We start from the raw sequence: 27,341 nt of genomic DNA on the forward strand, positions 1-27,341 counted from the left end.
ATCACATGCTGTCCATTACTGTACAGCAGCAGCTACAGCAAGAGGGGAAGGAGATCAAATCTACAGACACCACAGTCACTCAGGCTGCAGTTAAACCACAATGGCAGTCTAAGCCAATAGCAGTCACCCCTGCGACAAGACAGAATCCGTTCACCCGGTGAATGATGATGGGGAGGTAAGACCCTCACAGCTAGCAGAGGAATCAGAACCAGAAATGAGCACCCAATCTTTATCCTTAGAAAGTCTCCGCAATCTGAGGAAAGACCTCACCTAACAAACAGATGAGTCTATATTGAGCTGGTTGATCTGAGTCTGGGACGCTGCAGGTGATGGTACAATTTCTGAGTACTGAAGTGAGGCACTTGGGATCTCTGCCACATTATGTGACTATCGACCGGGGGCTCGCGAGAAGGCCCAAGCCTCTCAACCTCTGGATGCGACTTTTAGCAAATGAGAAGGAGAGATATCTTTGCCCAGATCTTCAGCTGCAGCAAGGCCCTTGGAAGACCATGGAGCAAGGAATCCAATGTTTGTAGGAACTGGCTGTGATAGAGATCCTTTTCTCATATAACGACCAAACCACTAAGAGTCCTGTGGCAGACAAGAACAGTCTTATAGAATAAGTAAAAGGCCTTTGCTCACTTTTGCTCACCTTTGCTTACTTTTGCTCACTGAAAAGCATTTTGGGAAAAGTATAGCTGACATGCAGGCAAAAACAAGTTATATAAGCACCTGCGTGATTGATGCCTGACTGGAATCCTCATTGATCAGAACAGCATGTGGACAGCCGCACAAGAGGTGATGGGGGAAGTGGCCGGCAGCCAATGTGTGTTTGTATAGTTAAAAAGAATGCTAACAAGTATAATTTTGGCTAGAATATTTTTAGCACTACTGTGGTGGTTTTGATTGGCCCAAAACATCAGTGAAGTGTTTTTAACATCTAGGAGAAATTTGGACCCTTCAGAAGCTGTTCTAGTAGGCCTGGGGAGGTGTCTGAGGGGTGGGATGTGGCACAAAGATGGCTCCTGTGTGTCCTGAGTGCAAGTTCTGGAAGTTTTTACATCAAGTCCAGCAGAGCCAATCTCTGATGGCTCTGAAGGTGATGGACATGCTATCGGCCAAGTTTGGGCCAATTGGAGGTGCTGGTTACGCCTCTGTGAAAACATATTTAAGAAAAATTCAAAACAAAGCAGGCGTGCACTTCTTTCACTTTGTAGTTGGAGAAGGTGGAGGTGCAGGTGAAAATATGTGAGGGAGAACAGCATGGAGATTGCCAAGGTCAGTGAAGAAGGGGGGAGAAAGAGGTGCTCCAGTGCTTCCGGCACCGGAGCTGAAACTTTCTGCTAGCCGTGGTGGAAGCTATGGGGGGAGCAAGAAGTTTCTCCTGCAGCCCATGGAGTCCATAAGGATGCAGAAATTCACCCACAGCTCACTCCAGAGGAGCAGGTGGATGCCTGGAAAAGACTGTGAACCAGTGGGAGTCTCATCTAAGAGTTAAAACTGCAAAAGGCCTTGACTGGGAGAAAAAGGCCTTTTCCTTGCTCCTGGCATGGAAGCAGCCTGGCCTAAGCTCAGGAGAGTCTGCACAGCACCTTATGGACAAAAAGACTCATGTTGCAGCAGAATTCGGGCGGGAATGTTGCTCATGAGATTGGACCCATGCCAAAGAAGTTCCCAGAGGACTGTCTCTCGTGGGAAGGACCCCTGGCTAAGTAGAGAACCTCTTTTCCTGATTGGACTGACCAGAGGACCCCTCAACCTGCCCCCTGTCTGTGTTGCTGGTTTGGAGAGAGGGAAGGGGGGGGGGTGAGTGCAGAGACTGCTTCTTAAGAGGGTGGGGGTGAGAGCAGAAAACTGTCTGGAGAGAGAGAGAAACAAGTAGAGATAAAGAGTATTTGTAGTAGAAGAATTGTGGTGATGAGTAAATTTGAGAATCTGCTCTGTGGACTGAAAAGAGACCCCACACCCTGCCCCCCCCCAGCTTGTTGACTGTAAAGGAGGAAAGGGGGTGAATACTGTAGGTTCATAAGAGGGAGTGGGGAGTGAACCAAAACTGTATGAAAAGTTTATTTTTGCCTGCATTTATCCTCCAACTCTGTTAGGTAATTAAACACTTTTTGCAGCTTTAAGCTTGAAGCCTGTTTGCCCTTTTTCGTGCGTCCTCCTGGCAGGGTCCTGTCTCAAACCCATGACAGCACAGTATAAAAGTTTTACCTAGCTGTATAGTATAAAAGACTGTCTGTAGCTGCATTAAAGTGATTCTCTTCGATGACACCAAGAGTGTACTGTCTTCATTTGCTACAGAGTTCAGAGCTGGTAAATAGTACAACACTGATGTGGCTCAAACTCACGTCTCGGGACACAGGTATACTCCCACTTCCTAGGAACGCTGCAATGGAATGAGGGAAATGAGACAGTGGGCATTATGACAAGAAGGCTCTGGACATATGAAGATACTGTCCACATCCTGACATGAGCCCAAGTCTTCAGCATGAAAATAGACTTGACAGAGTGTATCCAGAAATTGGAAGAGATGATTGAAGAAATCAAACAGAAACTCAGGAAGAAGCTTAAAGAGGACCTTCTCCAAGCCCCTGTTATCAGAAGCAGATGTCCCCCAGCTAGGGAGGAGTACACCCCACAAGCTGACAGGTTCTTCCTGTGTGACCATGGGAAAGACATGAGAGGATGAGATGGAAAGCCCACTACTGTCCTAGCAGCACAGGTGTGTAAGCAAAAAGAAGAAACTACTAAGAGAGGGAACTCTGCAAGAATTAATGTAGCTCCAGTTTCCTGTGACTGAGCTTCTAGGCATAGCAGAAGGGAGGGTGATATATCTGATCCCCTCGAAGGGACCTCCAGAATGTATGCTCAGGGAGGGAACAATAGTCAGAACAAGAGGGGCTCTGCCTCTAGCCAGGTAGAGGCCAGGTAAAATCAGGTCTATTGGACTGTGTGGATCTGATGCCCTGGTACATCAGAACCACAAAAATACAAGACTTTGGTTGACACTGGTGCCCAATGTACTCTGATGCCATCAGGATATGTGGGGGCAGAACCTGTTTCCATTGCTGGGGTGGTAGGGGGGTCTCAGCAGTTGAGTCTTTTGGCAGCTGAGGTGAGCTTGACTGGGAAGGAATGAAAGAAACACCCTATTGTGACTGGTCCAGAGGCTCCATGTATTCCTGGCATAGATTACCTCAGGAGTGGGTATTCCAAAGACCCAAAAGGACATCAGTGGGCTTTTGGGATAGCTGCTGTGGAGACAGAAGGCATTGGACAGTTGAACACCTTGCCTGGTCTCTCAGAGGACCCTCCTGCAATAGGACTCCTGAGGGTTGAAGAACAACAGGTACCCATCCCCATCACAACAGTGCATTGTCAGCAATACTGCATGAACAGAGACTCCATTATCTCCATCCATAAGATGATCCGTGAACTAGAGAGACAGGGAGTGGTCAGCAAAACTCCCTCACCCTTCAGTAGCCCCATATGGCCTGTGTGTAAATCTAATGGAAAGTGGGGACTGACAGTGGACTATTGTGACCTGAATGAAGTCACACCATCACGGAGTGCTGCCCTGTTGGGTGTTGGAGGTTAGGATTGCTCCTTTTGTTTTCTTTCTCTCAGGGAATTTTCTCCCATGTGTTGCTAAGAGACAATAACGACTGGTACTTAAGAGAGACAAAAGATGTAGCCACGGAGTAGGGGGAGGAGTGCAGCTGGCTGCTACTGTCTGACCTCAGGGGTTTTCTTCTGGGAAGGGCAGGTACCAAAAGATTTTGGGCTGGGGGGGAAGGGGCTGGGCTCAGCTCCTAGCGCTCTCTCACTCTCAACATTGGAGGAGGACAGTTGAGCTGTTGCTTACTGCGGGGAGAATTCACTGTCACTGCCGGAGCCCAGCCCTGTACTGCTTCTTCCTTACTGTGGGTGAGCCTTTGCTCCTAAGAGCAGCCATTGAGCAGCCATGGAACTGGGACCTTATTAACACCCAACATCACTGGAAAGGGACCCTCACCATCTACTCAGGTGCCTCAAGGGAAAAACCCGGGACCCCGAATCCCTCCCCCTTCCCGGAGGGAGCATCTCCTCAGCTGCATGCGGCAGCTGCTACGGAGAAGCCTAACTGCCGCTGCCCAGCCTCACTGCTTTCTGCCACTGCCTTGGGCTTTTTCGCTACAGTGTAGCCCAACATCCCATGCCTGCCAGGGCACCCCAGGGCTCCTGCTCCAGCCGCAGAGTTTCTGCTACCTTTTGCTTGCTACCCCCAGGAGAGCCAGCCCCTGCCTTTTCAGCCACTGCTCCGAGGTTCCCACTGCAGCTCATTCCACTGTCCAGAGGGGCACTGGGACTGACTTCCCCCCCCCGGGTTTGTGGAGGAATCCCTTTTTCCATCTCTTCCACCGGCTGCACCTGCTTTTACCCACGTGAGAGAGATGGCTGGCCACAACACCCCCTGCAGCCTTGGGGGAATCATTGCACCTGCCCTGCACAGCCGGGAGCCAACAGCACCTCTGCCAGCTGTGACCACAACTACACTAAAGGAGAAGATGCTTGGCAGCCGAGAGAAGGCTGTTACTGGGTTTCTATTGTTGTTTGTTGTTGCTGCTGTTGTTGTTGTTTGTTTGCCTTATTATACGTATTAGTTAAGAACTATTATTCCTTTTCCCATATCTTTGCCTGAAAGCCCCTTAATTGCAAAGTTATAATAATTCGGAGGGAAGGGGGTTCATATTCTCCATTCCAAGGGAGGTTCCCACCTTCCTTGGAAGACATCTGTCTTTAAAAACCAAGACAGTTGGACATGCTGGAACTTCAGTATGAACTGGAGTCCAAGGCAGCCAAATGGTGCTACCATTGACATTGCTAATGCATTTTTCTCCGTTCCTCTAGCAGCAGAGTGCAGGCCACAGTTCGTGTTCACTTTGAGGGGTGTGCAGTACACCTGGAACCAGATGCCCCGGGGGTTGAAGTACAGCCCCAATATTTGCCATGTACTGATCCAGGCTGCACTGGAAAAGGGTGAGGCTCCAGAACACTTGCAGTACATTGATGACATCATCATATGGGGGAACATGGCAGAGGAAGTTTTTGAGAAAGGAGAGAAAATAATCCAGATTCTCCTGAAAGCGGGTTTTGCCATCAAATAAACTAAAGTCAAGGGACCTGCCCAGGAAATTCAGTTCCTAGAAGTCAAGTGGCAAGATGGATGCCAACAGATTCCAACAGAGGTGATCAATAAAATAGCTGCTATGTCCCCACCAACAAGCAAGAAGGAAACACAGGCTTTCCTAGGTCCCATGGGTTTTCGGAGGATGCACCTCCCAGAGTACAGACAGATTGTAAATCCTTTCTTGTGGGAACTGACAACTAGCCTGCCTTTGCTCACAGACATCGGCCGTGTTGCAAGCAGCTTCGTACCCATGAGAAACAGAAGCAAGAAGCCAAAACAAGACCAGGAAAACAACTTGGAATGCACCACCTGCAAAAGGGAGTCTGTTGTTCACAGAATAAGTGTGCTAGGAATAGCCATCCAATGATGCTGTACAATAACAGGGTAGAACCAATAGCTTTATGTCACGAATGTTAGAAAATAGTATTGATTTAGGGTAAAATAGAAATTACTAATGTAAAAGAGCTAGAAGCTGGATAATAGTAATAATAATATTTTTTAAGCTGATTCAGAGAGCCAGAGATTGTATAATGATTTACTAAGATATGCCAGCTGCGATTCATTTATTATTTTCTTAATGAATATGTGCCTACTTGGTACCGGGGAGGATGAAGAGAGGAAAGCCAAGTAATTGAGAGAAACCACCAAGTGTAACCGAGCATCCTGCCCTTGGACCCCAGGACTGGTACGGGTCAGTTCTCAGGCTTGGACTAGGACCAAGGACCAAGGGAGCATGCGCAAGGGAACAGGGTGAACAGTTCATCATGATGAAGAGGAGGGAACTGTCATAATTAATCATCGGGACCCTTCCCCACAATTAATTTGAAGACACTGCGCTTGCGCGAGCATATTTAAATGAACTTTGAACTCATTATAATACGAAGCGGGGATAGGTAATGAATATGTATAGGGGCTTTGTCTAACTTTATGCATATGTAATCTGTAACCTAATATAAACTTAGTGAAGTACCGCTGAGGGTGTGCATGTCTTTGGAGGGGCTACCCCCCATGCACCCCAGCTGGAATAAACACATACCTACTTCATAACTATCTGAGTTGTGGAGTCAATTCCGTGCTTCATTTGGCACCCCAGGTGGACAGGATTTGCCTGGCTGCAGGATCAACTGAGGGGCTGACATCCTAGGCGCGCCCCGGGATTTTCCTGGAGGACCTCCACTCCTCGGCCGCTCACTGCGGGGGCAAACAACGACCACCTGCTACAGCGGAGAAACGGTATGTGTTTTGGGTATAGGGAAGCCTGTAAGGCATATACGCGTGGCTAGAGGGCTGCTGGTAAGACACAGAGAGACGTCCTGTGCGCAGCGTTGTCCCTGAGTGGTGAGCTTGCAAGCGACTGGTTAGGGCTGGCTAAGGGAGACCGGCGAAGTAATTCGTTGTCCTTAGCTGGCAGGGGGGGATTCGCTGTCCGATAGAGCGGCCGCGAGCGATCCTGGTGGTGGATCGAGTGGATCCCTAAGGAAACTAGTTTGAAAGAGAACTAGTTTGAAGTATTTTTAACACCGGTGTTGTGTATGTGTGTGGGTGCAGATTAGTCTGCACGAGCAAATGAGAAGTTGATTGATTAAGTTTGAAGTGTGGTCTAAAAGAAGTGAATATTTGGGTACGGTTGTGCTTTATTAGCTTTGGTGTATGAGTGTGGGTTTTTGGAATTTTTGTTGTACTTTGCTGTTGTGGTCGTAGAAGCGCTTTTTGTGTTGTATTGCGTGTTTATTGTTGTGTTAGGGTGAGTGAGTGTATGCAGTTGTTTGAAATTGTGGTGGTAATTGAATAAAGGGAAACTTTTTACCGTGGCCAGCTAGAGACATTTTTTCTCGGTGACTACATCAAAAGAACATAGCTGTGCCACAGTTTGATTAGTGGGTTTGCAAGCTTGCGGAGTTAAGAGATACCATCTGTTACTGACCTGTCAGAGAGTAACGGCGCAGGTTGTAAAGAGAATAAGGTGGTGCATTATAAAAGTTTTGTGTGGACAAAATTACTAAGTTCTTTTTAGCAGCGGAATTGTAGAATATTGAGTTAATTTACTAGTGAACATAGGACCATACTAAGAGTGGTTGCCTTTATTTTTTTTTCCTTTTCTTTCCCCTTCCTCCCTTTCAATAATTAATCTTGATTTATTTTTCTTCCTCTCTCTCATACCAGCTTGGCTTTGAGTGAAATAAATGGGATGCTTGTTTGATGCTGAAAATACCTTTCTGTTTTGAGTGTAAAAATAATCACTGTAAGGTTTAGGAATTGTGTGAGTGGTCAGAAGCAGCTGCTATTGCCTTAGTGTGTGGAAAGAGTTATTTAGTTTCTGAAACCTGGTTAGTGCAAGAGTAAAAATTGAAGAAAAAAAAAAGAGAAAAAAAAGCAGAAAAAACAGAAAAAACAGTAAGGCAGTGTGAAAAGAGGTTTGCCTGGAAGAGGGATAAAACCAAGAGAGGGAAATAGATAAAATGGGAACTGGGCAAAGCAAAGAGGTTCCTAAAACAACTCCACTTGGCTGTGTTTTAGCACATTGGAAGGAAATTGCAGGGAGTGGAGGTACAGAAGATAAAAGAACTCTTATCAAATTTTCAACTCAGTGGTGGCCTTTGTACAAGCTAGATGATGGGATTAGGTGGCCTCCGCATGGGTCTCTAGACTATAACACCCTATTACAGTTAATGCTGTTTTTGAGACGGGAAGGAAAATGGGGTGAGGTCTCTTATGCTGATATGTTTTTCTCCCTCCGAAATCATCCCGAATGGCAAAGAGATTGTGGGATTAGACCCCCCACCGACCCTATGGTATTAGCCCTTGAAAAGGAAGATAAAAACAAAAGGGGAAAAATTAAAAGGTGTTGCTCCTCCTGCAGCATTGGAGAGCGGTGTATGAAATCAGATAAAGTTTATCACGAAATGCAAGAACATGATTTAACTGATTTGCTTAAGCCTCCCCCTAGGAAACAAGATGATGTGGACTCGGAAGGAACATTGACTCCAACTCCCTCTCGCCCAGACAGCCCTGTCACGTCTCGGACCAGGAAACAGGTGCTACAAGCCCCCCTAAGGGAAGCAGTGGGACCAGAGGGAGAAGCAGTGCTGATTAAGGTACCTTTTTCTACAATCGACCTTGACGCATGGGAAAAGGTGGCCAAAAATTATCGGACTGATCCAGTAGGTACTGCTAAACGTTTGCGATTTATAGTTAAACAACATAATCCTGATTGGAGTGACATGCATTTGCTATTGGATGCACTAACTGAAACTGAAAAACAATCAATTTTAAAAACCGCAGGGGATTTGGCAGAGGATTTTTATAAAACACAACACCTAGATGTAAAAGATTATTTTCCACTTCAAGACCTACACTGGGATCCAAACAGGTCAGCAGAAAGGCAAAAATTAAAGGACTACCAGGAATGGGTAGCAAAAGGGATGGAAAGGGCCATTCCTAAAATTATAAATTGGTCAGCCTTATATGCAATTAAACAGGGTCCTTCCGAGCCACCATCTGATTTCTTAGATCGCCTGAGAGATGCTATGTGTCGACACACTACATTAGATCCTGAATCTGAGATAGGAATACAGCAATTAGTAAATCTGTTTTTGGGGCAGTCTACAGGGGATATTAGACACAAGCTTCAGAAGCTTCGGGGGGCGGATGCGAGAAATTTAGAGACCTTATTAAATGAAGCATGGAGAGTATTTAGCTATCGAGAAGAAGGGTTCAAACAAGGAATGAGAAAGTTAGTAGCAATAGTAGGAGAAGAAAGAAAGGACAAATATGAGCAAGGACCATCCAGGCAGGGACCACCCAGACAAGGCCCACCTAAGTTAGATAAAGATCAGTGTGCTAACTGTAAGGAATTTGGTCATTGGAAGAGCCAATGTCCAAAAAGAAAACAGAACAACCAGCAGAGAAGACGGGGTCGAGAACCAGCCATCGCACACATGAAAGAAGACTGAAGAAGACCGGAGGACTCCACCCTAGTGGATCCACTGGTTATAATGAAGCTAGGGGAAAAAGAAAAAGAAATAGAATTTTTGGTGGACACGGGGGCAACATACTCGGTTTTAAATAAAGCTTTAATGCCGGTGGGGGATGATTATATCATGGTTCAAGGGGCAACTGGTCAATCTGAAAAAGCATATTTTTGCAAACCTCTAAAGTATAAACTGGGAAAGCAATGGGGTATTCACAAGTTTTTGTACATGCCCAGATCTCCAAAAGCCCTTTTGGGCAGAGATCTACTGGAACAGTTACAAGCAACCATTTCATTTAAAGATGGGGAAATTACTCTGGAGGTAAATGATCAACAATATGTTGAAATACTAAGTTTAATGCTAACAACCACAGAGGCTGAGGGAGAAATTAGTGAGGAAATTATGAATCAAGTATTCCCTGGGGTATGGGCAACAAACGTACCTGGGAGAGCTAAAAATGCACCTCCGATACAAATTAAATTGAAGGAAGGGAAACAACCAGTCAGGGTTAAACAATACCCCCTTAAGAAAGAAGACAAGGAAGGGATTAGCCCAGTGATTGAAAACTTTTTACAGCTAGGACTATTGAGAGAGTGCAAATCTGATTTTAACACACCCATTTTACCAGTCCGCAAACCTGATGGGTCATATCGGGTGGTACAGGATTTAAGGGCAGTAAACAAAATAACTGAGGACCTCTATCCTGTGGTGTCAAATCCTTACACGCTACTAACTGAGTTAACACCTGAACTAACCTGGTTTACTGTTTTAGATTTGAAAGATGCCTTCTTTTGCCTCCCTCTCCACGAGGCCAGCCAGAAAATATTCGCGTTCGAGTGGGAAAATCCCAAAAGCGGACACAAAACTCAGCTCACTTGGACGGTGTTGCCTCAAGGATTTAAGAACAGTCCCACCCTATTTGGGGATCAACTATCAAAAGACCTGGAATCCTGGGAAGCCCCCTCTGAAGAAGGGAAGCTATTGCAATATGTCGATGACATCTTAATAGCTACCTGGACAGAAGAAGCCTGTGTACTCTGGACAGTAAGTTTACTAAATTTCTTGGGGCTCCAAGGGTACAGGGTGTCCAAGAAAAAGGCTCAAGTAGTAAAACCAAAAGTAATTTATTTGGGCTATGAAATCAGTGCTGGGCAGCGAACTTTGGGACAAGACCGGAAAGAGGCCATTTGCCAAACCCCGAAACCCCGAACTGTAAAGGAACTAAGGACTTTCCTGGGGATGACGGGATGGTGCAGGCTTTGGATTCTTAGTTATGGGGTCCTTGTAAAACCTTTGTATGAGCTCATCAAAAAGGAAAGCAGAGATCTTCAGTGGACAAAAGAGGCCACGAGGGCCTTCAAACAACTGAAGAATGCCCTGATGTCAGCTCCAGCTCTGGGACTTCCAGATGTGAGTAAACCATTTTTTCTGTTTTCTCATGAGAAGCAGGGGATTGCCCTGGGAATACTAGCACAAGACCTGGGCCCATACCGACGGGCAGTTGCTTATCTGTCTAAGCAACTAGATGCAGCAGCCAAAGGATGGCCAGGATGCCTCCGGGCTGTAGCAGCAGTCGTGCTAAACATCCAAGAGGCACGCAAGTTCACCTTGGGCCAGAAAATGACTGTGTTAGTGTCCCATACAGTGTCTGCAGTGCTGGAAGTGAAAGGCGGACACTGGCTTTCCCCACAGAGGTTCCTGAAATACCAAGCCATCATGGTGGAGCAGGACGATGTGGAAATAGTGGTCACTAACATTGTCAACCCAGCTTCTTTCCTCAGCGGAAACAACGGGGAGCAGGTGCACCACGACTGCCTGGAAACTATTGAGGCCACATACTCCAGCCGTCCAGATCTGAAGGATACACCTTTGGATGATGCAGAGACCTGGTTTACTGATGGGAGCAGCTACGTCATCAGTGGAAAGCGACATGCAGGGTATGCAGTCACCACCAGCAAAAAGGTAATAGAATCTGGACCCCTACCAATAAACACTTCTGCCCAGAAAGCTGAAATAATTGCTTTGACCCGTGCTTTGGAAATAGCCAAAGGGAAAAAGATAAACATTTATACAGACTCAAAGTATGCATTTGGAGTTGTACATGCACATGGAGCCATTTGGAAGGAAAGAGGACTGTTGAATTCACAAGGAAAAAACATCAAACATGCACAAGAGATAACCCGACTGTTGGAAGCAGTCCAGCTACCTGAGAAAGTAGCAATCATGCACATTAAGGCACACCAGAAAGTGAGCTCAGAATTGGAGGAAGGAAATGACCTGGCAGACAGAGAGGCAAAAGAAGCAGCGAAAGGTGAGGTGACAACTGAAGGGGCTCTAATTTCAGACGGCCAAATCTCCCTAGAAGGTAAGCCAACCTATAACAAAGAGGACAAAAAACTAATCGAAGATCAGAATGGGTCATACAATGAAGAGGGTTGGGCTATTACTGCATAGGGGAGGTTGGTCATTCCCTCTCATTTAGTGTGGGCACTAGTAAGAACAGAACACCAAAAAACACATTGGGGAATAGATGCCCTACACAATTATTTAACTGAAAGAATTATTGCCAGAAATTTATATGCTACCATTGCACAAGTAACCCGACAGTGTGACCTTTGCCTCCAGACTAGCCCTAAAAATATCCCCAAACCAAAATTGGGCCAAATTGGGAAAGGGAATGGGCCTGGACAGCAGTGGCAAATTGATTTTTCGGAACTCCCAAGAAAAGGGGGGTATCGATATTTGTTGGTATTAACAGATACCTTTTCAGGATGGCCAGAAGCCTTTCCCACTAGAACTGTCAAAGCCCGGGAGGTAACCAAGGTATTGTTACAAGAAATAATACCACGCTTCGGAGTTCCAGCCACAATGTCCTCAGATAGAGGAACACATTTCATCTCAAAGGTGGTACAGCAAGTTAGCCATCATTTGGGCATAGACTGGGAGCTTCACACCCCATACCACCCACAGTCAAGTGGTCAGGTGGAGAAAATGAACCACCTAATTAAACAACAAATTGTAAGGTTGGGGCAAGAAACTAATTTACCCTGGCCCCAATCTCTTCCACTTGCATTGTTACGAATCCGAACTAAACCCAGAACTAAAGAAAAATTAAGTCCTTTTGAGATGCTCTATGGGAGACCATATGGAGTACAGAAAGGACTATCCACCCAAGCTGGGGAGGAAACATTGACCGCCTATATGGTGGCCTTGAGTAAGCAACTCAGGAAAATTGAAAAGCATGTGGCTGGAACTCGGAGTCGGGGCCTAGACAGCCCAGTACACAACATTCAACCTGGAGATTATGTTTATGTTAAGTCTCTTACAGAGAAAACTTTGGAGCCACAGTGGGAAGGACCATTTCAAGTACTCCTTACCACTTTCACTGCGGTCAAAATCAAAGAACAGAGCGCCTGGATTCATCACACTCGAGTGAAGAAGGCTCCAGAGACCCTTTGGAAAGTGGCTTCTAACGATAATGAACTGAAATTGAAATTTACCCGGGTAAAATGAATGCAATTAGAAAAGTTACTCTCTTTGGTGTTCTCACAGTTATAACCATACTTCAAGGAAAAGGAGGTACTTTTAACCAGGGCAATACTGAATGGCCTTGGTCACAAGCTGTGGAAAGCTGGCTTCTAGAGAAGGGACACGCAGATGTAGATAGATTGCTTCTTAACAAGCCACTTCTTAACAATAGCCATATTCAGCCAACTATTAATTAGATACCTTTGTCCAATCAGCGATCTAAGGTCACCATGACTTTCCTTCAACATGGAGATCGTAGGAGCCGTCAAGAATGCGTTAATTGGCAACAAATATGCAGAAATCAGGCATTATAGGTAAACATAGATACATGTTAAGGCAAGTAGCCAAACTTAGGGCGTGGAAGTATATAACCAATAGTATTGTATGATTACAGAATATGCATGAGTTAGTTAACTACACTATAAAACTGTATGCTGTAAATCAATAAACTGAAGCTTGTGGTAAATTCATATTGGATTGTCAAGCCTCCGTTTCTCGGCAACAAGCCCTCATAGGGCATTCTAGCTTTCAGGGAAAGTACCCTACAGACAGCCGTCCGGATTTGGCTATGATTGTAATGCATGATGATGAAACTTACCACCCACCTGAATGGGCTTGGAATCGAGATGAGTGGGTCATGACCCTACCTGGTATCATTAATGAAAAAATCCAGGTGGGATGCAGGAAAATTGAACCTGGTTTTCAATATGAAAAAGCCTCTTATATTACAGTTCTTGGCCACTTTTCTGATTTCAATCTGGCATCCAAAATTCATTCTGGCATTTCAAAGGAATTATGTCCTACTCAGGACTGGGAGTGTGCTAAACAAGGTGTGTTTTCCTTATGTTGTCGCCAGAAATTTGCTAGCAACCAAACTTCCGGTGACCCAAGCAATAATAATGTTGAAATTACCAAGTCTTGCAAGGAAGAGCAAAGTGACTGCTGGTTTAATCTTTCTATGGTTCATCCTTTTTATGTAGTGTGTCAGTGAACATCTAAACCTACTCGACCAACATTATTAGGTTTGATTCAGAAAATTAAATTGAACGTGGTAGCCAAACTGAAACAAGAGCCCTCCCAAATTAACAATCCTCTTCCTCCTAAACTAACACTTCGACCAGAAATTTATGAAGTTGGCCCATATGTGATAAGAAATACAGGCCAACAGCAATTGTTGTTCAACCCAGAATGGTCTCTTAAGCGTGTAGAATTACTGATGCAAATTAACATCTCTGAAATTCAACCAGCTTGCTCCTCTCTTATAAAAACATCTTTTGAAGGCTGGACAACATGGTTACAGAGGCAAGGACTCTTCAGGAGCAGAACACGAAGAGATTTAACTGGTGTGTTAGGAACAGGATTGGGTGTTTTAAATGAGATTGATTCAGAGATACTGATGAATAAATTGGCCACCACAACTGGCGATCTAACAAGACTGAAACAACCTTTACAATCTTCTTTACTAGCGTTAGGAAATGGTCAGTGGCAAATTTCAAAGGTACTTCCAGATCTTGCAAAGGCTAACAATCACGATCATAAATTAATATTAGATGCACTTGGAGCAGTTCAGAATAATGTGTCCCTTGCTCTTAGTTGCATACAAGCACAATTATGGATGCAATCAGCAGTTTCTTTAATTATAAGGGAGGGAAATGAAGGTGTTTTCCCTATTGAAATACGAAAAGCTGTTTGGGATAATGCTACTGAACTGGAAAAGAAACTCCAATCTTGGTGGACTTTAGTAAACTTCACCTATGATCCAATTACTAATACAGCTACAGCCTTTGTACTCACTATACGCAATGCCACAATTTATGTAATACATCCCATTGTTCCTTTAGGATTAAACCACGATGGAGCAGTACTTTACCCTTCTGAACACAGAGCATGGGCCCGGATGGTTGACAAGAAATGGCAAACTGTAAATATAGAATCATGCATTGCACGAGAACAACAAGGGTTTATCTGTGAGGGTAACACAATTAATGCCAAAGATATATGCTTAGATGTTGAGCAAAGCATTTGCCACTTTGAAGTTCACCCGGATGCTAGCCAGAAAACAGTACTTGTATATATTGGTCAGGGTTGTGTTTGCTTAAGAACAATGTGTGGTTTCATAGAAATAGATAATGACAATGTTACTTTGGATGTTAAGAATCGTTCCAATTTTTGTGTTTGTAATTTTGTGAAGATCATTGGGTGTGACTTTTTGTATTTGGCACCAGTTGTATCTCATCAGTTGATAAAATCCAATTACACAATGTATCATGACTTATCATCAACACCTATTGGGATGAACCTTACACTGGTAAGACAATTGGTAGAGCACCAAGACTTAATTAACATCCTGAAAGAAATTCAAAAAAGTGGAAGGAAAATTTTAATAACCATTCACCATGATACAGAGGAAATAAGCAGAGTCTTGCAAAGAGCCAGACAGGATGCGGATCACCACTGGTGGGATGTGCTTTTTGGATGGTCACCTACTGCAACTGGTATCCTTAATACATTATGTCACCCCATAATTGTTTTACTAATTTTGGTAGGTGTTAGTCTTGTGTTATCTGTTTTGCTATTTGTTTGGAATTGTAGGATGTTAAAGAGGCTATCCATTTTAACTACCTTATCAAATGTACATGGTAAGGCATTGAGAGATACTTATCGCAGAAGCTTGCTAGAAGAAGATGCCATTTACTAGTAAAAGAATTTACTAATCTTATGGAAAAGGGGGGACTGATTTAGGGTAAAATAGAAATTACTAATGTAAAAGAGCTAAAAGCTGGATAATAGTAATAATAATATTTTTTAAGCTGATTCAGAGAGCCAGAGATTGTATAATGATTTACTAAGATATGCCAGCTGCGATTCATTTATTATTTTCTTAATGAATATGTGCCTACTTGGTACCGGGGAGGATGAAGAGAGGAAAGCCAAGTAATTGAGAGAAACCACCAAGTGTAACCGAGCATCCTGCCCTTGGACCCCAGGACTGGTACGGGTCGGTTCTCAGGCTTGGACTAGGACCAAGGACCAAGGGAGCATGCGCAAGGGAACAGGGTGAACAGTTCATCGTGATGAAGAGGAGGGAACTGTCATAATTAATCATCGGGACCCTTCCCCACAATTAATTTGAAGACACTGCGCTTGCGCGAGCATATTTAAATGAACTTTGAACTCGTTATAATACGAAGCGGGGATAGGTAATGAATATGTATAGGGGCTTTGTCTAACTTTATGCATATGTAATCTGTAACCTAATATAAACTTAGTGAAGTGCCGCTGAGGGTGTGCATGTCTTTGGAGGGGCTACCCCCCATGCACCCCAGCTGGAATAAACACATACCTACTTCATAACTATCTGAGTTGTGGAGTCAATTCCGCGCTTCAGTATGAAAGAGACTTTGTAGTAATAAACGAGGCTTATGCCTTTCTTTCTACTTGGCCTGGAGTCGTGTCTTTGTGTGTCATTCCCGTCTCGAAACAGAGACATCTGGTGAGCCTGACGTGATTGCAATGAACTCCAGGAGGCAGCCAAAGAGCTGCCAAGTCCGCAAGAGCAGAGCGAGACGGAGCCCAGTGGAGAAAAGTGGTGAGCAGAACCGCGAAAAAGTTTGGACCTAAATCAACCTGATATTCAGGTGAGCTGCTGGGAAAAAATAGGAAACCAGATTTCCCAAGAAGAAAAGGCAATTATATACTAAATATATGGACAGTTATGCTAAGAATGCCTTTATAAGAATGCCTTTAGAACGAAAAATTGAGAGCGAGCAGGACTGCTTATCTGCTTCCCAGGGTGATTAAAGTGCTAAATCTTTGAGAACTGCTTGGAGGGTGATGCTGGACACTCTAAGCCACTTTCGTTAAATTGTGGGAGGCAGCCACAAAAAAGAAACAACATAGCCGCAAAATGATTAACTATATAGCCAAATTAACGGTATGGCAATTGGCTTGGGACTTGGGACTCGTTATTTCAATTACAGCTGAAAAAGATCACCTCGGTAACTGACTCCTCCGCCGCGACTGCTTTGCCTTCGGCTCGTCTTCCCCCTGCTTGGCGGCAGTGTTCTTCCCTTGGAGGCATCCTGAAGCAGTTTGCAACATATTGCAAAATATTCTCCACATTGGAGCAACTTTGTTATTCCTTACAGAACTTTTTAACTGTTTTCTGAGTAAAAGAAGCATTGATGTTGGTACCTTTGCTCCCAGGAGCTGCTGGAGAACGGGGCAAATCCAGGGCAGGCCCTGCTAGGGCATGCGGGGTTTGAAGGCTGAAGGCTTTGAGCTGCCGGCTTGGCGGGGCCCAGCTTGGTGCGGGGCTGGGCAGAGGCTCAGGTCAGCTCTGCTGCCTTTTTTCCTCCTCGCTTTCCCTCGTGGCCACCCCCCCCCCCGAATATATCTTTAAAGTGCCTTTTTAATCACTTCTACTGAGTTGTGTTTCAAGCCTGTTTTCAGCTTTTCCCAACGAGAAAGCCTTGCAAAAAGTGAGTGGACTGACAGGTGATAACGCCTTGATTGATGAGACCTTGGGCCAGGGGCTGGATTCCTTGCTGAAGCCATTTTAAAAGTTTTTATCTTATGTATACCTCTGATGTTCATGGAGTTTAGCCAAATGTAAATTGTCAAGTCACTTTAACTTTTCCCAATGCATTTTGTTTCAATTCTACAGGATTGGTCTATGAATCACGATAATTTGTCTTATTTGTCGCCTTATTGTGGAGGAACGGCAGTTTCTCTCTTTCTCTCCCCCCCTCCCCCCACTATCTCTCTCTCTTTTAGGACATTCCACAGGTTTTCTATTTCTGCTAGATTTCTCTAGGACGATACCTTTTAATCTAGATCTCTGAAGGGAAAACCCACTATTTTTTTCTCTCCTTTTAAGACCTTCCCAGAATTTAGGACTTTTCCTCTGCCTGCAGAGTGCCTGAGTGGCTGGCAGAGCTGCTTTGGCAATCAGCACAGCAGAATGTTTGGAAGATGCCTGCAGCTACAGCTGTGACCTTGGCGTGCCTGAGCTACTCAGTACGAGGCAAATACTACATTAGTTTCTAGACTGTACCCTCTTTTTTCTGTGATCCTATAAGGAATCACCAAAGTTAAATTTTTTCAGGTTATCTCCTTAGAGCATCATTTATCCTTATGTGCATAATATCTTGATTCGGTGTTGTATTGCTCAGCATGGATTCAGGCAGCCCAGATGCATTTAGTGGAGTGGATATTAACTGGACAAAATATAGGTGCTGTAGTAATTAACTTTACAACCTGATGTCAAAACATTGAGTGAATTACAATGTGTTTACCACACTTTTCTGACCCTTCCAGTTAATCCTGCAGAAATTTAACCCTCTGGAGTTCTCTGTTGCTGCCATCTCATTTATAACTCAGTTGCTTCTTTTTGTTTAATTGCTATATGATAAATCTTCAGTGGTTTTCTTGTAATGATGGAGTCAAAATGAGTTAAACTCTGCTGTATCTGAAACTTTTAAGGTATACCTTGAACAATGTCTGTGTGTATGTAAGTGTGATAGTGCTGCAGCAAACATGTTAAGAATGCTGTTTTAACTTCTTAAGTGTTTTAGATTTGTGTTAAGTCTCTAGGTGACATTCTAACCAAGACCCCCAGAGGAACAGAAGTTTTATTCTGTACTGAAAGCAAAGCTCCAAGAGTTTCTGGGACACAAATATCTGCACCTGAAACCAACAGAGGGAAGTTTTACTATCTTCTCCCCTGTGTCCTGTGTTTATGTCCATGCATTTACAATTACTTAGAAACAATCATCTACAATAAATAGTTGAAAATAACCTGGAGCGCAGAAAAATTCCATTCTGCCTAGAGACATTTTGTGCTGTGTTATAGTGAAGAGTTTAAATTACCTGCTAAGTGCTATTAAAGCTAAATTCTGTAGATTTAAGTGAGTTTAAGTTTTAATAAAAGTACATTAAGTTGAGTTTAAGTCAAGTTTAAGCGATGTCAATTTTAAATTCCATTAAGCTTGAGTTTAATTAAGGTTAAGTCTGTTTACTTTAAGAGTTATTCAGGTTAATGTTTATGAATTTTAAGCCATGTTAACTTTATGTTCTGTTAAGTTCTATTTAGATTGAATTCTGTTCACTTTCGGTGATGTTAACTTTAAGTTTTGTCAGGATTGTTTTTGTTATGTTATGCTCATTTATTTTAAAGAACACAGTTCTTCTGCTGTGGAGATAAGATGAAGATTTAAGACAGAAACCTTCCTGATGAAGATTTAACCATGTGAACACACAGTCTGTAGGATCCTTGCTGTCGTCAAGAATTCTGTGGATCCAGTTGTTCTGCATTTGTTAGTTTATCCTACTATTCATAACAATCTTTGCAGTTTTATCTTCCATAGGTGCCACAAAAGAATGAGTGAAAATTTTAAATGATGCTGCATGTGCACAATTTCAGTTATTTATAATTTGTTTATGGTACCATTGATTATTTAGTTAAAGTTAAATGATAATGCCAGCTGCTTTAGAATATTTCACATTACCTTCTGTTGTTATCTGCAAGAACTGTATCATTTTACGAAATTTTCCTAATTGTTATTAATGGAGGCCTGTTTGTAAGATGTTTTAGGGAAACCCTCCTAATTAAGGCCTAAGATCTGGCCAAGGCCTGGCCCTGGCTGGTTGGGAAGTATGCCACCAGACCCAGGTGTTTCTGTACCAAAAATGTGATCAATTCACCTTGACTCGCTGATTTGGACTTGTGAAAGCTGGACCCTCTTCCATGTAAACTTGGAATCCTTGCCCGGGAAAGGTTCTCCATGCCCTGCCTGTGAAATGAGGTCCCCCAGTGATTGCAGACCCAGGTGATGGCAGAGTGGTTAGGCAATTAATGATGTATTGTCTTAAGTAAGTTTATTGTTTCATTCCATGTATTGTTATACCTTTGTCCTTTGTACTATCAAATTTTTCTACTAACTCTCCTCTTGTTGCAGATGTCACACATTGCCTTGACTGTTCATTTTTAAAGGAAGTTAACAATGCTGTTCTTTTTCCCTACTAAGCACCTTATGGAATGCATGTCAAGACTACACCCATTTCTATTACATATTACACGTAAGAGGCCACACCAATTTGCCAAGATTCATAATGGAAGGTAATGCCAAAGATGATAAGCTAGCCAACCCTGTGTGGATGGCATCTCAACCTATGTTCGTTCTTTTCTATATATTTTTTCTCTCTCTTTCTCTCTTTTTCTTCTTCTTCTAATTCCCTATTATCAGAGTTTTGAGTAACTTAAAATTGGATGGGCTTGGAGTTTGCTAAGTTGAATGGGCTAAGTTAATGCACTGTGAAATGTTTTATGTTGATTGAATGCTGCTTTAAATTTTTCCCAAAATTCTCTGATTTTCTGAAGTTGCCAGCAAAGTTTTTTTGTTCTTTTGACTGCTTGAGAATATCTTGTTGGTATTTCTCCCATGCATCTAACTCAGGGTACATAAAAAAACTGTAAGCCCTTTTAAGAGGGTCATCGAGCCAGTTTTTGGAGCCTTACACACTGCCACTGCATGTCATAAATACCATGGACAATGAGAATGGGCTACTCCCATCATACCAGTCATGAACCAAATTATCTCAATCCATATCCTGGGGGATGGTCAGTGGCTGCTGAAATAATAATTGTATTTGTATACATATATATGTATATATGTGTATAGCTGAAAGGAAATAATTTGGGTATTAGGGAGATGATATGGAATAAGGGGGGATAATGTTCTGGGTAACCCAAGACATTATTGTATTCCATATCTATGTGTGCCAGAAATTGTTACTGTCTTTTTAAGACCTAGTGGGCAGAAATGGAACCAGGGGGCCTTCAGGTTCAGGTCTTTTAAATATCAGGGTTGTTCAGGCAGAGGGTTCTTGCCTCTTGGTTCTTGCTCTTTTCCTTTTGTTCTTGCAAGGAGAGCTGAGGCAGCACAGGCAGAGGCTTTCCTTGGTTTTCTTTTGGTTTTTTCCCAAGGGGGTTTCTTCGGGCGGGTTTTCCAAGAGGCTGTGCTTCACGGTCTTAGACTGCTCCAAGGTAAATGCCACAAATACCTGTCTACTGCCGCGACATTGCACCTAGGAGACCAGAACAGCCTCGCTCCATACAGTTGTTTCAACCCGCCAGCAGTGCCAGGTCAAAGCAGGAGGGCAAAGAGTCTGAGTCACCCCAGCCAGCTTCCTGCTGCTTCTGCCAAGAAGGCGAAGTCTCTCCATGAGTTCCAGCTGTTGACCAAGTTCCAGCTGCCAGAATGTTTCTGTTGCCTTTCTTGGCAGAGCTGCCGCCACCAGAGATAATAGGGGCGTTTGGCTGGTTTTGGACTCCAGGTTTTCTTTTTTTTTTTTTTGTCCTTGTTTCCTGTTGGTTGTTTGGGGGAAGAGGGAGTTTTTTGTATTTGCAGATATTTGGTTTTCTGCGTTGGGTTTTCTTTTTTCTCTTTTAGTTCTCTCTCTCCACATGTAGCCGGAAGAGGGGGGAGGGATGCCACCATATTTGGTTTTTTCTCTCCACACACAGTTGTCTGTGGCGGGCGCCATCTTGGGGGTGGAGGGTTTTTCTGCCATTTTCCCTTTGTCTTTTGAGCCAGGGGTCATCTGTGGATGGTGCCATCTTGGGGCCCTCTCCTCTCTCCAGCTGCAGTTGCCATTGGGTTTTTTTGCCCTTCTTGAATATGTTCTCACAAAGGTGCACTGTCACTGATTGGCTCAGCCTTGGCCAGCAGTGGGTCCATCTTGGAGCTGGCTGGCATTGGCTTTATTGGACATGGGGGAAGCTTCTAGCAACTTTTCACAGAAGTCATCCCTGTAGCCCACCCCCCCCCAAACCTTGCCACACAAACCCAAAACACTCTCAGACTTTAATTACTGCACTCTAAGTGGACATATGCATGAGTTGCCATCACCTACTGTCTTTTTGCTCAGCATGAGCCACTGCAAGTGAGCAGCCACATGCATGTCATTTAGCAAAATAATTTTTTTCAGTTCTCAATAAATAGCCAAGAAATCTGTATGAATACTGCTAAGTTGCAAATTAAAGTCTCCTGAAAGGATTATAGCTTTTGATTACACTCTGTGTATCATTAATGTCCTTACTGCAGAAATTTCTGATGTCGTTTGTAAAGTTACTGTTTTTATACCCACTTGAGTTAGAACCTAAGAAACTGTCAAATATTTTCTCCCAGTCTTCCAAATTAATTTCTTAGACGAGCTTTCTTACAATAGCAGCTCAACACATTATCTTTCCTAATTAAAAAAAAAAAAAAAGCCAACTAAAAAAAAAACCCAACCCAACTGAGTTTTGATAAAAGCTTACCATGGAGAGCTTTATTAGGAGGGAATCACCACATTCTCTACAGCAAAAATTGGAAGATTATAACAGAGGTCTGGTGGAAGGTGTCTCTGCCCATGGCAGTGGGGTTGGAACTAGATGATCTTGAAGGTCCCTTTCAACCCAAACCATTCTATGATATGATTCTATTATTTACTAAGTGATTATGGGCACTAAATGCATCTTTCATAATCCTGAAGCCAATGATATTGATAACAGTATTGAATGTGGAGATGAAACAGATTATTGTAACCCTATTTGCACTTTTTAGTGCATCTCACAGGCAATACCTTCTTAGACTGCTCAATATATTAATTAACAGGTCATTGCTTAAATTCAGCAACAGATTTATCAAAGTAAATATGAATGCAAGGAAAATAGTATTTTCCAATAAACACTTAAAATATATAGGGAAGCAATGCAACCATTTTAACATTTCAATAATCTATTACTGAACAAAAGCATCTCATAAGATACATGAAGGACATTAGACTGGAAAATACAAAAGCTGATCAGCAAGCAAATTCTCCAAAATAAAGCTTACCTTTGAGCCATCCAAACTGATTATCCTGTAGACATTTCTTGTGCTGTCATAGAAGTAGGACACAGTAACAGCATGCTTGCTGGTGGGAACCCAGTTCTTCTTTGTGTTTGGGTCAATCTGGAAGATATGAGCTCGGGTGCTGAAGATGGGTTGTTCCCTGAAGGATATAGAGTAAAAGTAATGAATCTGATTTGTATGTAATACTGTTGCACACAACTTATTTGTCAGTTGTTCCCACTGGAATGTACACATTTCACTTTACATGATAATTTTTTCCTAAGAACTTCTGTATGTGTTCCTGCATAAGGCAGGCAAGTGCATTAATATACAAATGAAAGCAAAATGCAAGCCTTCTAAAGCAAAAATCAGCACCCAGCTGTAGAGTCGTATAAAGACAGCCACCTCTAAATATCAATTTAGCCCTGTCCCACCACCTACCCAGTCCTCACCCTCCATCTATCCCTTTAAACTACTGGGCGTCAATACATGTGTAACTTCATCCCATTACACTGCATGTTGTAGGATGTGTACTACTTCAAACACCCATCTTCTCAAAAATCTTTTAATACCTTGGTTTTTTAAAATTAATGTGTCATGGTTTAACCCCAATTGGCAACTAAGTACCACACAGCTGCTTGTTTACTTTCCCCACACAGCCTGGTGGGACGGGGAAGAGAATCAGAAAAAAGAAAGTAAAACTCATGGGTTGAGATAAGAACAATTTAATAGTTGAAACAAAGGAAAATATAATAATAACAATAAGGAAAGAGAGAGAGAGAGAAAACCAAAGAAAAACAAGTGATGCACAATACAATTGCTCACCACCATCTGACTGATACCAAACCCACCCCCAAACTGCGATTGCCTTCTGAGTAACTCACCCAGTTTATATACCGGGCATAATGTTCTATGGTATGGAATATCCCTTTGGCCATTTCGGATCAGCTGTCCTGGCTATGCTCCCTCCCACCTTCTTGTGCAGCTCCTCATGCAGCTCCTCACTGACAGAGCATGAGACACTGAAAAGCCCTTGCCTAGGGGTAAGCACTGCTCAGCAATAACCAAAACATTGCTGTGTTATCAACATTATTCTCATACTGAATCCAAAACACAGTACTGTACCAGCTACTGAGAAGAAAATGAGCTCTATCCCAGCTGAAACCAGGACACAATCTTAGCTCATAATCTGAAACTGAACTAGCTGATCCAATGCAATTATTCTGAAACTAATGTTAATTAGGGTTAGGAACATTTGTTGTGAAACCCTCACTTTGGAGCCTCACATCTGAGCATTTTCCTAGCAACAGTAAATATGTATAACATGCATGGTTTGAAGTAATCTGCTTAGCAAACAAAATTATGTAAATTTTAAAAATTACTGTACTTTAGAGTTTGCAATTTATTTTTCCACATGATCCTTACCAAGACATAAAGGATTGCATAGAAATCTAAAAATAATTACGTATAACTAAGATGGTTGTCAGTTTAAATTTAGCTACATTTTACTGACAAATAGATTGATGTATTCTTCAGGGAATGCTGCCATCATCAAATCCCAAAGATAATAAGTGCCAGAATTTCAAGTTGAGTTTAACTTGTTAGTGTGGCACATGGAATGAGAATCACTCGCTGTATGAGAAATGAATTCTACCTTTATTACAAAGCCAAATAGTATATATACTTTTCAGCGTGAGAAGTTGTCTCTTAGTTGTTTTCTCAGCCTTTCACAATTCCTCAATACATCTTGTCAGGTTTGACAGCTTGCTTATCTTTCCCAAGGGAGAACAGGAAGCCTGCTATCTGCTTCAAATCCTGTGCTGATCCATACCCTTCTGCGTCCGGTCCTTCCGATTCTCGTGGGATTTTGGGGGCCTTTTCCTCCCCAACTCCACATCTCCCCCCTTCTGTTTTTATTGAGGTCATAGATAAAGCTAAGGAAACCATTACTTGGTTTTGTGTATTTTAACATTCTTAACTATGTTGAAATGGACAAGACACAGAATTAAAAAGGATATTACTGCCAAGCAACCTAGTCCGAAGAAAAACCAAACTCGTAAATTTATTCCTGAGAACCAATTTTTTGGATTCAGCCAAGAGAGATCACTTTTTAGGTCTGTCAACATCTTTTGCTCCTCCAGAGCTTGCAATGCTCTGAGCTGACTTTTTAATTGAGTGTGAAGTTATAAGGTTATCTTGTTATAAGGTTATCTTGTTATAAGGTTTTATCAAATGCTCCCCAGAGATGACTTTTGACTGTCTCCCAATTTTGTACCGTTTCATTCCATGGAATAGGCGTTACACACAAGGAATTATGAATGTGTTCCCAGTCACAGGGAAGGAATAGGCGAGTTTTTTGGGCCTCAAATCATTCGCCTACCCATAAAAGAGTACTTTCGAAAGCATCTAATCTGGCCATTATTTCTTGATCAGTTTGTACTTGTGTTTGTAATTCTTGTGTAATATTAGTTAAGGCTTGTCCCACAGTATGGGCAGTTTGAACTGAATTTGTCAAGGCCGCAACAGCCACAGAGGCTGCGGTTAATATTATTACAACAGAAACATGAGCAAAGATTAGCCAACTGATGCCTGATGATTTTTGCCTTTTTTCAAAGGTGTTCCACCTTTGAAAAAAAGTGTTCCACCTTTGAAAAGCTTTGCACCTAGGATCCTATTAAAATACCAAGGTAAAACCCTTTTATCCCTTTAACCGTGTCTGCTTCATCATTCTAAGACCAGCCAAAAGGCAACAGTTTTCTGGCAACTGTGCTGGGACAAGAAGGACTCCCGAATAACTGAGTTCTTGGCTCAAGAGAAACATCCTGCTGCACCCCCCCTTGCCAGCACCATGGGGGCTGCCGAGCGGCAGTCCAGGGCTGCAAGACCGAGGAGCTCCACAGAACCTAACGCTGAAGCACAGAGGGGAGGTGAAATAAAAGGGAAACAGTATTATTGCTAGCATTTAGGCGAAATCTCCAGGGAGACAGGGTCAAAGCGTGGCCAAGGGACCGTTAAGGGGGGGGGTTAAACCCCATTCCCACAAGGAGGCTGTGGAGAGAAAAAGACCTCTCTCGGTCTAACTCGACACAAAGCCTAATAGCCACAACATAGTTAGCTGTAGCCTGTGGCTCAGAGGCTTGAGGCGCTGATTGAGCTGTACTAAGTGGGCGGTTCGATTCCCAGCGCGGGCAGATTTTGCCTGGGTGCTCTTTCGTTTTCTTTACGTTGCTTGCAAAGTGGGAATTGCAGGTTTGATTCCTGCGTCAGACTCTGTGCTTGGAGCTGTTTTCCAGCTGTTTCTTTTCTGTTTATAAACAGAACATGGGGTGTGTGTCTTCCACTGAAAGTCCACAGACACCCCGCAATTACCCATTAGATTTAATATTAAAACATTGGCAGTTTCTAACGGGGAAAAGGACCCCTCTTGACACAGGAGAGCTAACAAGGCTCTCAATATGGGTGTGACCTGTTTTAAAATTAAGAGGGACAGGAAAGCAGCCTCCCTGTGGCAGCCTGGAAAAAAAAATTAATCACAAAATTATTATTAGAACTTCGAGCCCAGGGCAGATTTGATGAGTTGAAGCAAGTGGAATTGTTTTCTATATTCCTGAATTGGGAAAAGTACAAACAAACGGAAAAAAGCTGTTTTGAGATGGTTTTACAAAGGAGGAAAGGGAAGGAGATAGAGAAAAGCAGCCATTGGCCAGAACTGAGGAGACAGAAATTACAGACTTGAATTTGGTAGTGCCTGCTTTGCGAAGGGGAGGATCACCCCCCTTGCCACCACTGGTGCCACCCGCACTGGTCGGGGTGGGGAGGTGTGCTGCCCCCTCCCCCACCACCGCCGCCACCGTCTTTGCCACCCCTCCCCCCAGCTGCTACAGGACTGGGGGTGGGGGACGGCTGGCTGCCCCCCCTCTCCTGCCACCGTCCCTGGACTGCCCTGAAGGCGAGGACGAGGGCAGAGCGGGAGCAGGCCCACCACCACCCCCTGACCACCCTGAGAAAGGGGGCAGAGGGGGAGCAGGGGCAAGCCCAGCACCCCCCCCAGCCGCCCTGAAGCGGGGCCGGAGGCGGAGGGAGAAGTGCATCTACCACTACCCTCGGCTCCTCCGGAGCTGGGGAAGGGGGGTAGCAGACCGCAGCTCCCACTCTACCGTATGGTCAGTGCCAGGGCTAAGGGAGAAATAGCCCCAATTAAAAGCGAGCCAGATGACTCCAATACAGATAACTCTGAGGAGGAGGAAACTGATGCCAGAACCACAGCAGTCATGGGGGCCAGTAGAAAAAGGGGAAAGGCAGCCCGAGAGGCCATGGGGGCAACCAGTCCAATTGCCAAATGCACCAGATCTAAGAAAGATGAAGCAGAAACGGAAAAGCCTGCCCTGGAAACACCTCTGAGGCAGGCTGTCAGAAATCAAGGAATGGTTTATATAAAAACACTGTTGTCCCTCGGAAAACTACAACAATGGAAAAAGTCTCTTGGGCAGTACAGAGACAATCCAGAAAGGGTAGATATGCATGTTGAAACAGCTATCAAAACGCAAAACCCAGACTGGGGTAATCTGAATGTAATGCTAGATCAATTATTAGATAGCATGGGAAAAATAGTTACTAAGGCTGCTGTATCTGCTATAGAAACTCAAATTACAGCTGGAACTCTTCAAAGACCAGTTAATTATATTTTCCCTTTAATGGATCCAGGGTGGAACCTCCATGTGCCTGACCAGATGGCCAAATTAAAATGATATCAAAAGTGGGTAGTCCTTGAGCTAAAATGTGCCATTCCTA

General features: G+C 43.6%; 2 protein-coding genes across 3 annotated transcripts in view; one reads left to right on the plus strand and one right to left on the minus strand.

The window, feature by feature from the left end:
• Positions 1 to 27,341, minus strand: part of LOC146425317 (homer protein homolog 1-like) — a 327,102-nt gene that overhangs the window by 249,242 nt on the left and 50,519 nt on the right. For both annotated transcript variants that reach the window (XM_085041671.1, XM_085041672.1), the window contains exon 2: positions 22,554 to 22,710. In XM_085041671.1, coding sequence (XP_084897797.1) covers positions 22,554 to 22,710 — 157 coding nt within the window. The remainder of the gene's footprint in view (positions 1 to 22,553; positions 22,711 to 27,341) is intronic.
• LOC146425322 (uncharacterized) lies at positions 13,664 to 16,029 on the plus strand (the record flags this gene model as incomplete). The annotated part of the gene is made up of 1 exon (XM_085041431.1): positions 13,664 to 16,029. A coding segment is annotated over one exon (1,707 nt), but the record flags the coding sequence as incomplete, so codon positions are not given.

This window comes from Lichenostomus cassidix, chromosome W, assembly GCF_008360975.1.
Source record: "Lichenostomus cassidix isolate B80296 chromosome W, HeHo_3.0, whole genome shotgun sequence".
Classification (NCBI taxonomy): Eukaryota; Metazoa; Chordata; class Aves; order Passeriformes; family Meliphagidae; genus Lichenostomus; species Lichenostomus cassidix.